We start from the raw sequence: 19,798 nt of genomic DNA, 5'->3' as shown, positions 1-19,798 counted from the left end.
TTTCGAAAGGGATATGGCTTCATGAGATCTGGTCGGAGGGGATAAGCATCATCACCAATGAACATGAACGCCATCATAACATCAGTGCCTGGAAGGGTATCTTGAGGGGGGGAAGTTCAGCATTCCTGGTCCATGGCATCTCTCAGATCGGAATGTGTGAACACTATAGCATCTGACACTCCTCCCTGTGTCCCTGCGCTTGCATATACAAACTTGTAATTGGTGTCAACCACAGCCATAAGTATGATGGAAAACCTTGATTTGTAATTGTAAAACATGCTTCCACTCTTGGCAGGGGGTTGAATGAAGATGTGTTTCCCATTTATAGCCCCTAAGCAGTGTGGAAACTGCCACTTGTTTTCAAAGTCTCTGGCAATGGCCTTCCACTCCGCCTCAGTCGGTGGTGTCTGTGGAACACAAGTACAAGGTGATACATGAATTGAATCTCTGGTGAATTAATGTTTTCCTTTCTTAAAACATTGAGAATGAGAGTAACAATAATTTTAAAAAGCCAATACAACAATAGATATTTATAATGTAATGTAGTTGGAACGATATTTGACAATAATCTGATCATAAATACCTAACAATTAAATTAAATAAATACCTAATAATTCTCATTATCAAATATTCACCTGCACTGCATTATAAGTATAACTTTTTTTTTTAATTGATTTTTACTGCCTTGTAGCCAATTAAAGGAATGCATTTTTTAAAATATTCAATTCAGTAAATTAAGGTTTTGTTTTGGACCATTTGGATATAATATAATATTTACCTAATATGAATAGCATATGTATTATCATTATTGTATTATAAGTCTGATTGGGAGGTCTGTCATTTGATACAAGTGAGGACTGGAATGGATTACACTGAGACAACTTTTTTTTACCTATCCTAATTGTACACACACGGACCAAGTACAGACACACAGATGCACACACACAAATGACATTGTAACAATAATGGCCCTATTAAATCTATTGTTTGATAACTAATGGGAAGTTTTTGACGATGTGCAAGTTAACCTTTCAATAGTATGAACATACAGTAGGTAATGTGATGTTCAGTAACGTGAGTGTGTTTCCAGTCAAACTTAGCTTCAAGTAATCATCACAAAGGACAGAGGTCAGAGCTGTGCATGTTTCCGTAACAATCCTGCTCAAGGTGGTGCTTCCAACTTAATGAGTTGAAGGTTTCACCTGTCAAAGTCATGAAAGTGTGTTAGATTGTGTAAAGTGGATTTAGATAGTAGACATGGATGGATTTTGATAGAATGACAGATTTTAGAACACTTCATATCGTCCACCTGTTTTACACATAACACCCCATATTAATACAGTAGCATTATAGATGTACAATTTAAGGGTCTGAAACTGGTGGAAACTTTTCTGCTTAGACTTAACACAAGATTAGTATAAAACCAATGTTGTACGTAGCCTACTTCAGGAACAAAAGTTGAAATGTCAATAACAAAGATTAGCATTTAAAAACTTCAGATGTCTTGAAAGCCACAAAAATGACAAATGTGTTCGTTCTGCTTGCATTTTCATTTTAAAGTTTACCCACGTTTACCCACCACTCTTTGATAAAGCCTACTTCAACATGTTTTGAAACATACAAAAAATGTAAATGCGATTAAATAAGAAGACAAGCAGTCAGAATAAAACTGATTCCTACATCACATCCACAATAGTTTGCACATCTGGTGATAATTACAAGTCAGTTTCCCCCCTAGACTGTTGCAGTCACTTGATAGACCACCACATTTGATAATTTACTTGTAACAATACATACTGCATATGTAATCGATTAAAAGTATGCAGTTAAATGTAGTGAAGAAAAAGTTGACAGAATTATAACAAGTAGGCTACAGAAAGTCTTAAAACATACTGTTAGCTAGTATTACCCACTTATTAACCTACTTCTGTGTTTAACTGTGACTGCACTGAACGTTTGTGCAAACAAGCCAGAAAAAGCAGGAGTTGCAAAAGTGACAGTTAATTATTGGCCTAAAGTGCAATTTAGCTGTTTGGCGTTAATCCACCACATGGATGCCAAACGCCGTCGCACAGTTTGAGCTGGAGCTGAGCAACGATTGAAATGGTTGAATGGTTTTGTGGCAACTGAGTGGTCCGTGCTCTACAGTGAGCACGTTGACTGCTGAGACATGGAGTCAAATACTAAATACTCTTGTAGATAGTTTTTTGTGAGGATTGTTTATGTTCTTGTTCCTTGAATATTTCAGTTCTTTGGCTACAATAATAATAATAATAAAGATGATGATGATGGGGATATGCTATTATTAGTGACAGTAATAATAGTAATGGTTATAATAATAAATTGTTCTGTGGCGTTGTCTCAGTTGTATTTAGCTACCCGGCTGGGGGTTTGGACGCTCTCTGCGTCTCACTCACTGGGGGACACACGCATACATGAGAGCATGAGAACTGCGGTCAAGCCAGCCTCCACTCCGAAATCCTCGGTCAACCTAGCCGCCAGCCAATTTGCTGTGCCTGTTTATAGATGGTTTTACGGTAATGCAGTCGGAGGACGGACTTCAAAATAAAAGCAGAGACTTATGAAGGCAATCTGCAATTTCACACGAATTCAATCAATCTGTCAGTCTGTTAATTGATTGATGAATTTAATAAATGATTAGTTAAGTAATTAATTGAGCATATAATGAATGAATGAATGAATTGATTATGTACAGAATTATTATTACATTTTAATTCTGATCACATTGAAGCCTTAGAAGATGGAGGCAATGACATTTTATCTGTGTGTATAATTGGTCCAACATAAAAATAAACACTATAGCTGGAGTTTCTGATGTGGAATTTCAAAATAAAAGCCCACTTAATTGTCAAATATTGTCATAGTTCTCTCAAGTTCAGATCCTCATTAAGAGGAAAGTTCCTGTTTCGACAGACTAATTTCAGTTCAGACTAATAGTTCTCCAACTCAGAGTTGCGCTCAGAAAATTCCAGGCAAATCAGATTTGGATTTTAAAATTAATGCCCTCTAAAATGTGACAATTTGCTAATATTTCACTTTAAAAGAAAACTACCTGTTTCTACGGACTAATTTCACTTCAAACTGACATTATAAAATTTTTGCAAGTAACTCAGATTTGTCTAGCAAGTTTCAAAATAAAACGCCGCCAAAGATTTAAATATGGGACTAAGTAAAGGTGATTTTGGATTAAATCTAAAAGGAAACAACCTAATATGATTTTGGATTCATTTTTTTTTTATAGAAAATCCCCTTTTTATTACAGTCTAATTCCACTTCAGGGTTGTAGTACAAGACCCCATAGTGTGACCCAATAAGTTTCAAGACATTCTGATGTAGTTTCAAAATAAAAGTTGCTGTTATAAATTTCCTCTGTTTCATTTGTTATGGTGTTTTTATGTTCAGGCACCTAAACGGGCAGCTATTGTTTTCACCGTTGTTTTCGGGCACTGTTGCGGGCTGCGTAGGGGTCCTAACCACTGAATGTGCAGTTGACAGTATTTTCCACTTCACCCCTCAAGTGTTCGGGGGTTCGATCCACAATGTCAGCTACAGCACCAGCGCACAACAGCTGCAGTTACCCCACCAGCAGACCGAGTCTCCTGTGAAAGATGACCAGCTCCACACTGCACTCGGGCGTAACTCCTGTCCTCCTGTGGTCGGGGCAATCAATGGGGTAAGACAATGGGAACACATCATCTAATGCTAATCACCAGCCTGGTCTGCTGTCTGTGTAGGCCCCCAATCTACAACGCCATCTCAACAGAGCTGCCACAGTCAGAACCTAACAGAGAGCATCTTCAGCGTCGACGGCAGCGGCCCTCCGACACCTTATGGCCCAGCTAATCCCGAGCTGAGATCCCCTATCCAGCCCCAAGGTAATCTGCCTGTGGCATCACCGCTACGAACAACATTCCAGTCACAGGCAACTCTGACTTATGCACCAAGCAGCAGGCGGGAGAGCTCCATGCTAACACAGTCTCTTCCAGCAACATTAACATCAGCAACGCCATCTGGAGTTCCAAGGCCCCTGCTCGTCACAACAACAAGCATTAGCCCTCCACAGACAAGTCTCCAGGCAACACCGGTCATTAGCCACGCAAGCCCACCCATGTCAGCAGCACCTGTGTACCAGCTATCTACTCGCCAAACCAGCCTCCACCATTATGTGTGAGTACTGCACACAGCAATATGCCTGCGGTCATACAGGTTAAATACCAGCCTGTACCAGCGACACTCGCATATCAAACATACCAGCCTCCTCCAGCCGTGCTGCCACCAACCTACCTGCCTCAAGCGGCTCAGTATGTTACCCACCAATTACCAGCTGTGGCTGTGCATTAGCCCTTGTCCATCGCTTTTGCACAACCAGCCCATCATCCACCAGTGTATCAACTGAGCTACCCACCACAGTTACCGCATCAGCCTCAGCCACCTCTACAGACTCAGCCGGTCTATCAATTGGTGTCTCTGCCGCCTGCTCCAGCAATTCATCAGCCTGCACAAGTCCTACAGGAGCAGTACACTTTTCATCCTCAGAATACACTACCTAAACAGCATCCAAGGCAGCCAATTAAAGTACCAGAACATCCTAAAGTGGTCCACAACAGCGAGAGAGAGTTTGCTGATCTCAAGATGGCACTAGAGTATCTACTTAATCCGCACACTGAACTCTCTGAGCACTACAGATATCGGGTGCTCATGGAACACTTGGTGCTGGATGAGGCTAAGTTAAGAGCTCAGGCCTGCAGGCACTATGCACAGCCCTACACTGCTGCTATGCAGGCCCTTCAATGCCAATACGGACAGCCACATCAACTCAAGCAAAGTGAGATCGCAGCGATTTTAAATTCTCCTGATGTCAAATCTGGAGACTCCAAAACCTTCTAAAGCTTTGCCCTTCGAGTTGACCTGCTCGTGGGAATGCTGACATCGCTAGAGGGGGCCAATGGGATGGAGGTGATGTCGACTCGGCACGTCGATTGGCTTCTAAGTAAGCTCCCTAAACATTTGAGAGATGGGTTCATGGAGCACCAACATGTCCAAGGCCTGCTAAACACCAATTGCCTCAACCCATACGATCTACGGGACCTTGTGGATTGGCTCAAAGTAAAGGCTGAAGCTCAACAGCTGTCGGTGAAGATGGCACAGCAATATCGAACTGATGGAGTGCAACCAGCTAAAGCAGATAAGCCAGCTCCCCCCTTCAGGTCTCGCAACCAGCCCATTGCAGTCTATCATGGTTCAGATAAGCCTAAACCTGACCACCGCCAGTCTACAGAGGACATCCGACCAGGGACTAAGCAGCAGAAGTGGAAGAGGATGTGTCTGTACTGCAAAAGTACCTAGCATTACCTCTCACAGTGTTCAGACATCATCCAGCGCTCGCCTGAGGGGATTGAAAGGTGGATCAATGATGGCAAGCAATGTCGCCACTGTGGTCGAACTAACCACTAACAAGATGCCTGCACCCTAAAGAAAGAATGCAGCGAGTGCCAAGAGATTCACCTCAGAGTACTTCACACCATCGTCAACCAAAGCCCCCACGTTTACCTCATTACACCAAAGGATCACACTTCATTCTCCAACTCCGTCAAAGGGGGGAAGGTGTATCTCAAGGTGGCGCCAATCATCATCAGCAATGGGAGTAAGATGATCCAGACCTATGCAATCTTGGACAATGGGGCCGAACGCACTATTATATTGCCGGGAGCTGTCAAACACTTGGGATTTAAAGGTGAGACTGAGTTACTAGCCCTCCAGACAATACGCCAGGACTTAACCTGCCTCACAGGGTCTTCGTGGACTTTCATGTGGCCCCCCTGACCCGGCCCACAGAACGACACCTGATTAAGTGGGCCTTCACTTCAAACCGGCTATCTATGTCGGAGCAAACTTATCCCGTGGCTACACTTCAGAGATTCTATCAACACCTGAGAGACATTCAACTGCAGGGCTTCAGCAGAGCACAGCCACTACTGCTACTATGGTCAGACTGCACCCACCTGATCACTGCCAGAGAGCCCATCAGGTTCGGCCCCAGAGGTGGGCCTACGGCAGTTCACACTGCTCTCGGTTGGACTCTTCAGGGTCCCGATGGTCTTGGGTCTCAAACCTCCTCATGTTTCTTCACCACTCTCAAGCCAGTGGCAGATGAACTCTATCAACATGTCGAACGTCTATGGCAGCTTGATGTTCTACCATTCCGAAGTGAGCGATTAGCAGTGCGGTCCCGCCTGGATCATAAGGCCGTGAACATCCTCGAGGAAAAAACTCAAAGAGTAAAGTGCGGTGACAAATGAAGGACCCAGCTCGGGCTAAAGTGCATGAAGCCAAGATTAAGAAGCTCATCGATGTAGGATGCATCACTAAACTTTCAGTAGAAGAGGTGTACAGTTCCAAAGAGTCATGGTTCATTCCCCATCACCTTGTCCACCATTGCTCATTGATTGGGGTCCTCCTACGATTTCGGCAGTATGCAGTGGCAGTCAGTGGAGACATCCGTACGATGTTCCATCAGGTTCGTCTTCTTCCAGAAGATCAGCCTCTGATGAGGTTCATCTGGAGGAACCTGCAAACAAGGGAAAGAGCCGGCGATCTATCAATGGCAAGTCTTGCCATTTGGCACGAGTAGTCCCTGCTGTGCGACATTTGCGCTTCAGAAACATGTCAAGGACCAAGTAGAAGGAAACGAGGACATCATCAGTCTCTGGAGCAGTCCTTCTATGTAGACAACTGTCTGCAGAGCTTACCCTTGCCCGAAGCAGCTAAACTCCTTGTTGACAAATGAGGCGGTGCCTGGCCTCAGGAGGATTCGAAATCAGGCAGTGGGCAAGCAACGTTCCAACTGTTGTCTCCCATCTACCATCCACAGCCAGATGAGATGGCGCAGAACTTTGGCTAGCCGGGAAGCAGACTGACCTTCAGGAGCCAGCTTGAGGTTTGCGGTGGCACTGTCCAACTGATCAACTTGGCTACCGGTCCAAGGCCATGGAAAATGAGACCCTCACTATGTGGCACATATACAAAGTCCTCGCCCGTCAGTATGATCCGCTTGGAGTGTGGGCAAAAAAAGAGGCTGCACGACCCAAACCTTCCACCCGATATAGTTGAGGCCTGGTCTAGTTGGGAACGGGAACTTCCTGAGCTTGCAAACATCACCTTATCACGAGCCTACACACCACCAGAGGTTGCCACTGAAACCAAAAAATACACGTCTCCTGCGATGCATCCAAACAGGCTTACGGCTCGGTTGCTTATCTCACTACGAAGGTTGATGACGCAGTTCACGTCTCATTTGTGATGGCAAGGTCCAGGGTGGCCCCAAAACTTCAACACTCAATGCCACACCTAGAGCTCTGTGCAGCCTTGACCGGAGCCCAGCTGTCTAGACCTAGACCTTTCTATGGACAGATTCAACTACTGTCTTGACCTGGATGACATCCGAGTCATGCAGGTTCAAAGTATTTGTGGATACAAGGGTCTCTGAGATTCTGGAGCTGATGGCTATGCACATCAGGCGGTACGTTGATACGGCGAACAACCCGGCCGACACTCTCACACGCGGCAAGACTTTGGCTGAGCTGGCGACATTAAATAGATAGACTCAAAGACCACTGTTGCTGCGCACTTCTCCTGACAGCTGGCCATCGCTTCCTTCTTCTACAGGATCAGAAGATGCTTCCGAGCTAAAGCACAGTATCTTCTGCGGAATCACACAGACAGACCCAAAACACGACAGGCCTCATTCTTTTTGGTGGACGCTTCCGGCAGATGGACGACTCCTGCTCTGCTGAAATCCATCCAGTCATCCTTGATCCTCATTATGCAGTGACAAAACTTCTCATCCGGCATTTCAAGGAACGCCTACTCCCTCCAGGGTCTGACAGGGTCTTTGCCAAGATCAGACGCCAGTACTGGATCCTGCGAGGGAGGCAGGCCATTATGCACCATCAGAGATCTTGCACTGAATGCAGGAAGCGGAGGGGGAAGCCAGTTGTGCCGAAAATGGCCGACCTACCTTCTGCTCGCCTGCGAATCCTTAAGCCTCCATTCTTCTCTACTGGGGTGGATTGTTTTGGGCCGTACATCATTAAGGTTGGACGGCACAACGAGAAACGTTGGGGAGTCATCTTTAAGTGCCTCACAACACGTTGGGTCCATCTTGATCTACTGGCAAGCCTGAATGCAGACTCCTTCCTCTTAGCCCTCAGCAGGTTTATCGCTCGTCGAGGAACACCTGCAGAGATTCTCTCCAACCAAGGGACAAACTTTCGGGGTGCAGAGAGAGAGCTGAGTGAAGCCTTTAGAGCCATGGAGCCACAACTCCAAGAAAGTCTCGCAAAGCACCAGATAAATTTTAAGTTGAATCCACCAGCCGCACCTCATTTTGGTGGTGCATGGGAGAGGGAGACACTGATGGTCAAGCAGGCGCTGCAGGTGGCCGTCGGCACACAGCCCCTTCAGGAGGAGTCCTACTGACGTTCCTGATCGAAGTGGTTCTTCAGGTGTGGCAGACCCGGATCCCGTGACGCCAAGTATGTTGCTGATGGGGCGGCGAGATGCCTCTCTAACACAGGTCTCCTATGCCGCGGACACAATCACGAGGAAGCGCCACTGCCAAGTGATGGTGGATCACTTCTGGGCGAGGTTTCTTCGTAGCTACCTTCCGACTCTCCAAGTACGCCTGCAGTGGCGCCAACCTGCAGACAATATTGCCCAGGACACTGTGGTGATGGTGGTTGATCCTCAGCTACCGCAAGCTTACTGGCCTGTCGGGAGAGTAGTAAATTTGGTTCACTGTGAGCATGTTTAAAGGGGACATATCATGCTAAATCCACTTTTTTAGCCCTTAAATGCATTTTGTTGTATATTTAGAGTGCTTAGAAGTACATAAAAAATCAAATTAGTCTCTTCAGGTGCTCCGTTGATATCTTTATATTCTGTTTTGCTCATATTTTTCAATCTGTTTCGATTTTTCTATTCTCTATTACATTTTTTGAACTATTACATCACAGTATTTGCAGCAGAACTGCCAAATTAGTACATCAACTCCAGGTCCAACACTTCGAGCAATCCGCCATTTTTATTTCTCGCTTTTATTTTGTAGTCCAAGCTCAAGGATGCTGAAGTTACGAGAGGTTAAGTCAAAATGTTTGGTTGTTGGATGTAGTAACCCACACGCTTCATTACACCGTCTCCCAGCATCAGAACCTTTTCGAAGTGCCTGGTTGAGTTTTATTTTTCACGGAAATGTACCCACATCTGTGGGTAAGGTCATTTTTGTGTGTGTGAAGCACTTCAAGGATGACAGCTTCTGCAACCTCCGCCAGTATAAAGAAGGATTTGCCGAAAGACTTTGTCTGATTGAGGGTTCAATTCCTTCTATCTTTGGAGACGACGAACAGAGCACTTCGGTAAGCTGTAAATAACGCTAAAAAGTGTGATAAGACGTCCCTTTCATTGTTTTGTTAGCATTAGCAGTTGCACCGTCTTCAGACTTCATATGTTAGTGCTGTGTGCTCGTTTTAGATCCTTGATGATATGGCCTACGTGGTTTAATTTAAGTCTAAAGTTTTCATTAGTCATTTCATTTTGCCGTTTTTGTCTTTGAAAAGACTGTATTAAAATGCATTTCGTGACGTTAGCTTGGCGCTAGCATTAGCTCGGTGCTTGTGTTAGCTCACTTGTTAGGGTTCTGCAGGTTCATCATCTTCATTTTCATCTTGCTCCGCCGGGTCCGACTCTGGCTCAAACATGTAAAGCTGGATGGACAAGTCTTCTGTTGTTGACATTTTGTAAATAACCTCTGAATAAAAAGTTTATACGCCGCTACATAGCCGTATCTCTTCTATCAAACTACAAAAATGGCCGAGCAGGGTGGAGTTGAACCGAGTGTCACCTGAAGAGGGGGCGGGGTATGGAGTGTCTCATTTGCATTTAAAGAGACCGCACCAAAACGTGTTGCTCTCAGACGCACATCAGAAAAGGGGTAGAAAAGGGGTGGAGCTATAATAATGAGGAATGCAGACCCAAGCATTGGAGTTCCGCTTTATATAGACCACAAATGTATGATTTATATGTAAAAAGGAAGGATTTAAAACCATGATATGTCCCCTTTAAGCAGTTGTTTATTGTTGTGAACCTTGATGTATGTTTCTGTTACCAGCGCTAAAGCTAAGCTAACCGGCCGTGTCACTTCCGGTCGGCCCGTTTTTCATTTATATCTGTTTTTGTGTCTTATTATTTACAGAATACCATCACAAATCATCAGTTATCTTGTACATCAGTGAACTAATGGATAATTCATCACTGTTTCCATTCTGTGGCATATAAAAGGCTAAGACTCTCTCTGACCGGAGCAACTGGGTGGATGAGGTGTTCCAGCAATCAATATTACACACTGTCACACACACGGGAGAAACAATAATCTCCAATAGTTGCGTTAATCCTTAATCCTCAGAGAAGCATTGATACTGCCATGCAGCCTGTCAGTCCTCCTTAAGAACCCGCATGCGGAACTGACTGATGGGAGGGGCTACTGTAGACAGTGCTTGCCTCTTTGCCTCACTTCATGAGTAGACGTGTCTGTAGATGCTATTTACACATTTGTTATTGTTTTCAGCCAAAAAACTGCACATTACAGTAAAACACATGGCTATTTAAGCGGCTATTGTGATTTTAAGTCAGAAAAGTGTGTGTTGCTGCAGAACCAAAGCTTAGCCTTTAGCGTAGCCGATAGTTCTCGGCGGCAGCCACGCTTCTGCCGTCTCTCGTGCCGCCTCCGTCCACTCCAGCGGAGGCGAGTGCTGGCAGGCAAACCCGCTGCTTTGTGGGCCGCTGGGTCGTCTCGGCGTAGCAGTCAAAGGCTGCGTAGGTTTCCCCGCACATCGGCTGCTACCGTGCCTGGGCTGCCGGCAACGTTTAGTTCGAGTAGTGACTTGCGATCATATATTATCTTACAGTTTAAACGTTGCGAGTTAATATGGCAAAACGGGTAAATCAACATAGTAATGGCGCGTTTACACCAAACGTATCAAAAGCGTCGAAAGCACCAGGTGTACATTCACAATACATGGTGGACGCGCTTCTACGGAGCGTTGGTGGTCCCCCTGTGCGTCCCGCGCCTCCTGTGCGGTGCGTTTTGACGCTTTTGGCGTGAGTCTGGCGCTTCCAATGCAGCCGATGCTGGAGTCGGGATTGTTGAACTTTTTTTGACGTTTGAAACGCGTTCGGTGTGAACTAGGGATGTAACGATTCACTCAACTCCCGATACGATTCGATTCACGATACTGGGTTCACGTTATGATTCTCTCACAATTTATTTTACAAAATGGGACTGTAGTCAAATGATGACTGAAAAATATTCCTTTATTTTGGGAAAAAAACTCGAAAATACTGTTCTATTTTCCTTTTGTTTTTCATTGTCAAAAGAATCCCTTGATAAACTATTAAAAACAATGCAATTCAACTAAAAATAAATCTTGAATGAAATAAATAAAGGAATAGTACAAATGAAGAAGCCTATTAATTTAAATTCTGGTTTAAACTACATAATAGTTCTTTTTCTTTTTAAAAGTGCAATTGTTTTTTCATTGATTTAAAAAAAAAAGTAAGGTAACGATAAGGGTATCAATAAAGTACCGTATCGATGAGAGTAGTAGTATACCCATCCCTAATGTTAAAGAGGTGAAACCACAGATTTCTTTGCTTTGTTGTTGTAATCTGTGCTTTAAAATTTACATTTCGTATTTATTTAAAGTTTAAATAATCTGAAATTGTTTATTATGAAACAAATTGATTTATTGCTTGTGTTCATTAAAAAATACATGACAAGAGGCCCTTGAAAAAATAATCGCATATTAAATCGCAATCGCAATATTGAGGAAAAAAAATCACAATTAGATTATTTTTCAAAATTGTTCAGCCCTAAAGCTCCGGTTTTGCCTTTTTAGTTTGTGTTCATGGCAATTCATATGCACTTTACTTTTGTAACTAGAAAGAATGACATATAAGTAACTGTGTTATTTGAGTTTATGGGAATATGGTGGTTCTCATAGCTGGGAGGGCTGGCTTCATTAAGAGCAACAAAATGCACTTTACTTTTTAAAGAAATGTAAAATGTACTTTAGTGGTCCTGTATTAACATTGTTTAAAAACTAAATATGGACGAAAGACAGTGAATAGTTCATTGTTCTCACTAAATGCTACTTTTTTCAGATTGCCCACTTCACTGCTACGGCAGTCCCAGTCCTTGGGGCCTGTAACACTGGCAGAGGAGCGAGCAGCGCCAAGACACTACTGGAAAGAAAAGTAAAGGGAGCAGAAAAAAGGAGAGGAGCAGTTCAAAGCACCGTCATCAATGTCTCACCGGTAACCCTGCTGGGAACAAAGCTTTCTGCTTCTCAGAGAAGTTCCAGTGGATGCTGAAATGAAAAAGATCTTTCCTGACTAAAGTATTCACCATAACACCAGTAAACAATTGGGTTCCCAATCTTTTCCAAATATGGATCCAGCAGAAAAAATTGCGGCGTCTGCCTCCATTCCCAAAGTTCAGCTGCACAGATTACAGGTCCAGCAGCCGTCAGTCACTGATTGTGTTTTAAGTGAGAGGAAGAATGTGGAGCAGCTGCTCCCAGAGCGTCTCCACATAAAGGAGGAACCAGAGATGCTCAGTGAAGGTCAGGAGGAAAACCAGCTTTATGTGCAGCAGGAGACAAACAGTGCTGCTTGTCCTGTTAAATATGAAGATGAAGAGGAGAAGCCTCAGGTCTCCCAGCTACACTGGAGAACACAAACAGAAATTAACATGAAGGAGGAACCTTCAACCTACAGTTTAAATGAATTAATTAAAAGACAAACTGTGGGAATTAGCAGTAAAGGACCAGAAGCAGCCCAGAACCCAGATCCAAGCAGTTTAGTATTACAAGGTCCTGATGGAACGGAAACAGACTCGTCTCAGACAGAATATAGTAGCGAGGATGATGATAATGATGTTGATGATGAAGACTCTGATAGATGGCAGAAACCTCTGTCAGAGTCTGAAACTGATGCTGAACCTGACTTTGACTCCACCAGGAAAAAGAGAAAGATGTCTGACTCTAGGAAAAGTGCTGAAATGGGATGTAAAGCTTTCAAAACACAGATTAGTTCATTTCAACAGATTTGTTCAAAGAAGAAAGTTCAGGTAAAGATGACATCTGAATGTGTGGGTGGTAAGAAAGCATCACTCAGTAAAGCTTCAAAACTGAAAATCCACACAGGAGAGAAACCATTCAAATGTGATGTTTGTAGGAAATGTTTTAACCAAAAGGGACACCTTCAATCACACATGATAATCCACACAGGAGAGAAACCATTCAAATGTGATGTTTGTAGTAAATGTTTTAACCTAAAGTCTAACCTGCTGGTACACATGAGAATCCACTCGGGAGTGAAACCTTTTGAATGTGATGTTTGTAGGAAATGTTTTACCCAAAAGTCTTCCCTGCGGTTTCACATGAAAATCCACACTGGAGAGGAACCATTTAAATGTGATGTTTGTAATAGATGTTTTAATTGTAAGGATGACCTGCAGACACATATGAGAATTCACACAGGAGTGAAACCATTCAAATGTGATGTTTGTAATAAATGTTTTTACCATAAGTCTTCCCTGCAGTTTCACATGAAAATCCACACAGGAGAGAAACCATTCAAATGTAATGTTTGTAATGGATGTTTTAACCGTAAGGATTACCTACAGTCACACATGATAATCCACTCACAAGAGAATCCCTTCAAATGTGGTGTGTGTTGTAAATGTTTTTCTCAAAAGGCTGCCCTGCGGTCACACATGAGAGTTCACACAGGAGCGAAACCATTCAAATGTGATGTTTGCAGTAAATGTTTTACCCATAATTTTAACCTGCAGTCACACATGAGAGTCCACACAGGAGAGAAACCATTCAAATGTGATGTTTGTAATAAATGTTTTAACCTAAAGTCTAACCTGCAGGTACACATGAGAATTCACACAGGAGCGAAACCCTTTGAATGCAATGTTTGTAGTAAATGTTTTAACAATAAGACTTCCCTACAGTTACACATGAGAATCCACACAAGAGCGAAACCATTCAAATGTAATGTTTGAAGTAAATGTTTTGCCCATTAGTCTAGCCTGCAGTCACACATGAGAATCCATACAGGAGAGAAACCATTCAAATGTGATGTATGTTGTAAATGTTTTACCCATAAGGCTTCCCTGCAGTTATACATGAGAATCCACACAAGAGAGTAACCAATAAAATGTGATGTTTGTAGTAAATGTTAAAATGGTTGCTACTTAAACTATTACACTAGTGTGGATATAGAATTAACTGCACTTTAAAAAAAATAAAAACAAAAAACACTGTTTTTTTGGTATTTGATTTTTCTGTTTTCCTGTTTCTGGTTTTAATTTAATAAAACAAAAAAAAAATCTGTTTTTTTCTATTTTTAATTTAGTTTTGAAACAAAATAACCAAAGAAGGAGCGGTACATAGATTCTCTATCCACCAGTTAAACATTAATGGTGTGATCTCTGATAATGCAAAGCTAATATCTAATTTCTGCCGTACCTTCTATGGTAATTTATATCAGTCGATTTACAATAATACTGCTGCAAATTTATTTATTTATTTCATTTAGTTTAGTTTATTTTATTTAGTTTAATTAAGGACCTGAAAATAATTTATTTAAAGTAAAAGGCTTATTGTGATGCCCCGTTTGCTCTGAAGACACTTGATGTCATTGACTCACTAAAAAATAATAAATCTCCTGGCACAGATGGCCTAACTGCTGTATTTTACAAATGTTTCTCCAGTCATTTCGCTCCATTTTTACTACAGGTGTTCAGAGAAAGTTTTGAAAATAATACACTTCTACCAAGCCTCACCCAAGGTATCACTGCTGATTCCTAAACCGAATAAAGATGTGCTTTTTATAGATATTTGGACACCCATGTGTCTGCTTAGTAATGATTACAAGAATTCTTGTTAGATTTCTACAAGGCCTTTGATACTGTACAACGGTGATTCTCAACTGGTGGGTCGGGACCCAAAAGTGGGTTGCGAACCTATGCTTGGTGGGTCGCAGACAGCTGGTCAAAAATAAATAAATACTTAATGTCTCATGTTGGACTTGTCTTTTAATTTGAAAGAAGCTTTACTTTTGACAGACATGCTGTGAAATGCATGTTGCACAGGAAAATGTATGATTTACATACATTTTACAAAATGTGGGTCCCAGGATGAGACCAGTTGAGAACCCCTGCTATAGAACATCAATTAATTTTTTATTATCTAGAAATATTGGGATTTGGTAATTATTTCTGCAAGGCTATTAAAACTCTATATGCTAATGGTTAATAACTCAATCAAATAAAAAAAAAAATGGCACAACCTCTTGATTTGACCTTAAACGAGGTATCCGATAGGGTTGTCCAATCTCACTCTACTTGTTTTTACTCTATACACAATTTTTTTCCACACACATTATTCACCGTAATTTAAAAGGAATCTTCATAGCTAATAAATATATTTTTATTAGTCAGCTGGCTGATGATACTACACTTTTTCTAAAGGATGCTCTTAATATTGTTCATGACTTTTCTAAAGCTTCTGGTTTATGCCTAAATATTAATACATGTGAGCTGTTAAAGGGCTCGACCCTGAGACCAAATTGGTCGCATATGCAAGTTTTTTTTCCTTGTGTGCGAGTGAAAAGTGTGTAGGATGACCTTATTTTGGACGGAGCAGCTGAGCGCTTCGTCACATCCCACAGAGTGCACTTCTCTCTCTCTCACTCCGCGCTGCGGGTGAGGAGACAGCGCGCACTCACGCAACTTGGCTGTGGGTAATGCAACGGTGAATGCGCCGAGTATAAACACCAATATGCTCCAGCGATAGCGCGTACACGTACATCAGAATCAGCATGGAGGGGCCAGAACTGATGGACAATGATGCCAGGCCAGATGTTCAGCTGTGTTTTTTCTGGGGGAAGAGGGTTAGGAAACCCCACTATAAAAGCTGGACCCTCTGAATTGAATTCCATGGGGTGAAGCAATGCAGATGTTGAGTTGGTTATGCTACTGTTAAGTTAATTTAAGTACAGCAATTCTGCAAAATAAAAAAAACAGAATACATGTAACCTGTTGTTATGCTTTACTGTTATTTAAAAAAAAAAAAAATGTTACCTGTTGTTATTGCAATTTTATATATTCATCATCATATTGTCAAATGTATGTTCATGTGTACAATTTGTCATGTTTTAATACATGATGACTCCATTACTCTTTGCACTTTTGAACAGCTGAATCATGTTTAATCTACAGATCGTATTGTACTCAGTGCAACACAGAGTCTCTGCTGAAGGCCAAAACTCAAACTCACATGCAGATCTACACGAACGCACACACTATCAAGGATAGATAAGAGTGGCGCCCAATCTTCCTCATAATATACACGTCTTCATCATCCTCAAATGTTTCCACTGTTGGGCATCTGACTCCCCCTTCTCCTTACCTCAGGGTGGAACTTTTTCTGTTATCTATATAAAAGCTTAAGCTGTGAAACTGTTAGTTAAAGCGGGTCTCGGTCCTCGGATCGCCTGGCCGGGCGGTCACTAATTTTGTCCGTCTTTGTACTCTTTTTTACTTAGTTTTATAATAAACCTTTTTTATAAAATCATCAATGCCTCGCCTGGACTCCATCACTCAACCAGAGCAATAAATCATGTCTCCAAATGAGGTCAACCGCAAATTTGCCGTGACAAATTGGCAATCACGAACAGGATCCATCTTCTACTCTGGGGGGCTTCTGCCGTGGACCAGCACCGGAGAGTGGACGCACTTAAAACCCCAAAGCTGCCCCACGGTGGTCTGCCCCTCGGACAGAGACTGGACCACAAACCATCGGTTGAACCTCAAACACCAATTCGGACTATTAAGGTAAAGCTGCCTTTATATATATATATATATATATATATATATATATATAAATTTTAATTTACATATATATATTCCCTCTGTGTTGATAGAAAGGCAACCAGTCGAGCACTGTATTGATTTTCATCATTCTGGAGGTTCTCTCCTCCTTCAGCTGTTCTGTGTTTTGACGCAGTGAATAGACTGCCATGAGAGAGGGTCAAATGGTTGAAGTTCTTTGCTTTTTAATATTATAAGTTCCCTATATTTTTCTTTGGGCTCGGATATTTTTGTTCAGGCATCTAGTATGGCTGGTCATTATTTACTTTGGTTTTGTCCAGGCACCTCCACGGACAGCCTGTGAGGTCCTGACCATAGGATAGGCAGGCAACCAAAGTTTCCAAAACACCCCGGTACCATGTACTGAGTTCACCTCTGTACCGATATAAAAATAGATTAAAACCCCAACCCTAACCTAAACTGTAGTGAAAACTACAGGGAGTAAAACACTAATAAACACCAACAATCTTGGTATGATGTAAACTCAGATTATGCTTTCGGTGAGTTTTACTTCTTTTTTATCTTTGTTTTTATTTTGTTTAAACGTGTGAATGGAATCAGATTTCTCCCTTTGGTTGTTTGGCTTTAATGTTTTCATTTTGGACGAGAGTCAGCTGCTGTGTTTTCTGTGCGTTTTTTTTGTTTTGTTTTTTTTCTCTCAGCTGAACGTACGTGTGGCACGGGGCACAACGACACACACACACACACACACACACACACACACACACACACACACACACACACACACACACACACACACACACACACACACACACACACACACACAGAGACAAAGAGACAGCCACACCCACACACACAGAGAGAGAGAGAGCCACACCCACACACACACAGAGAGAGAGAGGGAGGCACACACACACAGAGAGAGAGCTAAGCCATTACAACACAGACACTATTTTTATTTTTATTTTAAATTTTATTTGATTTCATGTTTGATATAACTGGGGTCCACTCTAAGACTATGAGCAACACACACTCAAACACACACACAGATGAATACAGTATTTCATTTTATTTTATTTTAATATTACTGTTATCATCATTATCATTTTTTATTATTTTATTGTTATTTTCTGTTGGCTTTGCGGTTGTCCCTGAAGAAACAACATCTTCAATGAAAACTCTTAATGAATGAAATCACCTCCAACCCTTATGCTAATGAAATGTCAACATCATACAAAGGACCAAGCTTCAGAAGGAAATCGACTATCAAGGGACTCAACTCTCCCATTCAGCAAAGCAATGCTGCAACGAAATAACTCGCTCAGTCGCAAGTCAACTCTTCATCGTCTATGGAATGGGCCGCAATCCAATGCTGGGATTAACACATCCTGCCCCATCATCAAAGACTGAGAACCTGTGGGCGTCGGAGTTGGTTGGACACTCCCCCACCAATGAGTTGCGGGTTAAATGCCACGATTACTGCCTGAATGATGGGCAGCAACTGCAGACTGATCACACGTCTGCTGGAACATCTTCACCAAAAAAGACTGTTTCAAAAGCCACGAGGATACCAAGCCATAAGAAGTCCACCACAGCCTTTGGTGGTAGTGCTATATCACTTTAGCCTTGAACTTTGGCATGGGGGGGGGGGACAACTAGCAAATAGCCAACAAGCTTTTCCTTCGATAGGACAATACTAACCCCTCTTTTTTCTGACTGTATGCTAGATTGTTTTGTTTTCATTTATTCTCTCACACGCTTTGAGATGCACTTAAAAGAAGGTGCTCTAAGCAGACAGACCAGACATGCCAGTCACACACTCACGTTCATAACTATGAGCTGAAACACAGGACCACCATAACTTCACACAGAACCCTTCTGTTTGCCACATGAGACCATGTGTGCCCATCATTTATCTTTGCTTTTATTCATTATGTTGCTCATTTATTTACACTGCTTGTGCCTTTATGAAAAAAAAAAAAAAACAAACAAACAAAAGGGAAGAAAATAGTGTTACTGATAGGTTTGTTTTTGTTTGCTTTTCTTTCCTTTTATTTTCTTGTTGAGGGGAGAACCCCCCCACAATGCAAGATATGGTTACATCCGTTGAAAAAAGAGCCCTCTGTTGCCTCAGCTTTTGGAGCTGAAGTTTTAATTTTTTATTCTTTTATTGGCCATGATTTTTTTTGAGCTCACAGGTTTTTTCTCCTTTGTTATTTCTGAACGATTCTTCTTTTACTCTTTTGGTTTTTACTCAATTTCAGGAAATTGAGACAGAGATTGAGGACTGCAGCCTCAACCAAGTTTACATTTTGACATTTTTTGACCGATACCCTCGTAAACAATCTGTACCTTACCCTTTTGAAGCTGCTTGCGACAGACAGCCGAGTTCAACATTCATCGTTTTCATTTTGCGCGCCTCCTCCTTACCGCGTCGGACTGTCTTGCCGGCCCGAAGCCACTGGACAGCAGGGGGGGTACCAAATTTTTCCTGAGAAAACTGTCCCATTAGTTGCTATGAGTACATAGGCAATTACTTTTCAAACAAGAAGTCCTGGTTTAATGTGCAGAAAAAAAAGGATAAACATTGCTAGGGGAAGCGCTCTTTGGGGGATACTGGTCCACCTGATTTGATACATGCTTGGTAACCAAATACTGTTCTGAACAAATTTCTACGTTCTCTTAGAGTGAGGGTGATTAGAGGTGGCTCCGGTCCAGTTAAAGTTGAATAATATTAGAGGTGCCCAATAAAGTCCTGACAGTTGTGCGAAATTTTCCCTCGGTAGGGGACCGAGGTTGAGTTATTCCCAAGCCCCT

At 42.2% G+C, this 19,798-nt stretch overlaps 1 protein-coding gene across 3 annotated transcripts in view; it reads left to right on the top strand.

Annotated features, from left to right (window-relative positions):
- Positions 1-14,287, top strand: part of LOC114460136 (gastrula zinc finger protein XlCGF26.1-like) — a 34,816-nt gene extending 20,529 nt beyond the window's left edge. The window contains exon 3 of one of the 3 annotated variants that reach the window (XM_028442207.1): positions 13,036-14,287. In XM_028442207.1, the coding sequence (XP_028298008.1) occupies positions 13,036-14,149 (1,114 nt within the window). In that variant the 3' untranslated portion in view covers positions 14,150-14,287. Of the gene's footprint in view, positions 1-3,539; positions 3,640-12,237; positions 12,757-13,035 lie in introns of those variants that run through there. The other 2 variants (XM_028442201.1, XM_028442204.1) reach the window with 2 other exon arrangements.
- The last annotated feature ends 5,511 nt before the right edge of the window (positions 14,288-19,798 follow it).

Source organism: Gouania willdenowi, chromosome 3 (assembly GCF_900634775.1).
Source record: "Gouania willdenowi chromosome 3, fGouWil2.1, whole genome shotgun sequence".
NCBI classification, from domain to species: domain Eukaryota; kingdom Metazoa; phylum Chordata; class Actinopteri; order Blenniiformes; family Gobiesocidae; genus Gouania; species Gouania willdenowi.
This window is presented reverse-complemented; position numbering and strand designations above follow the sequence as displayed.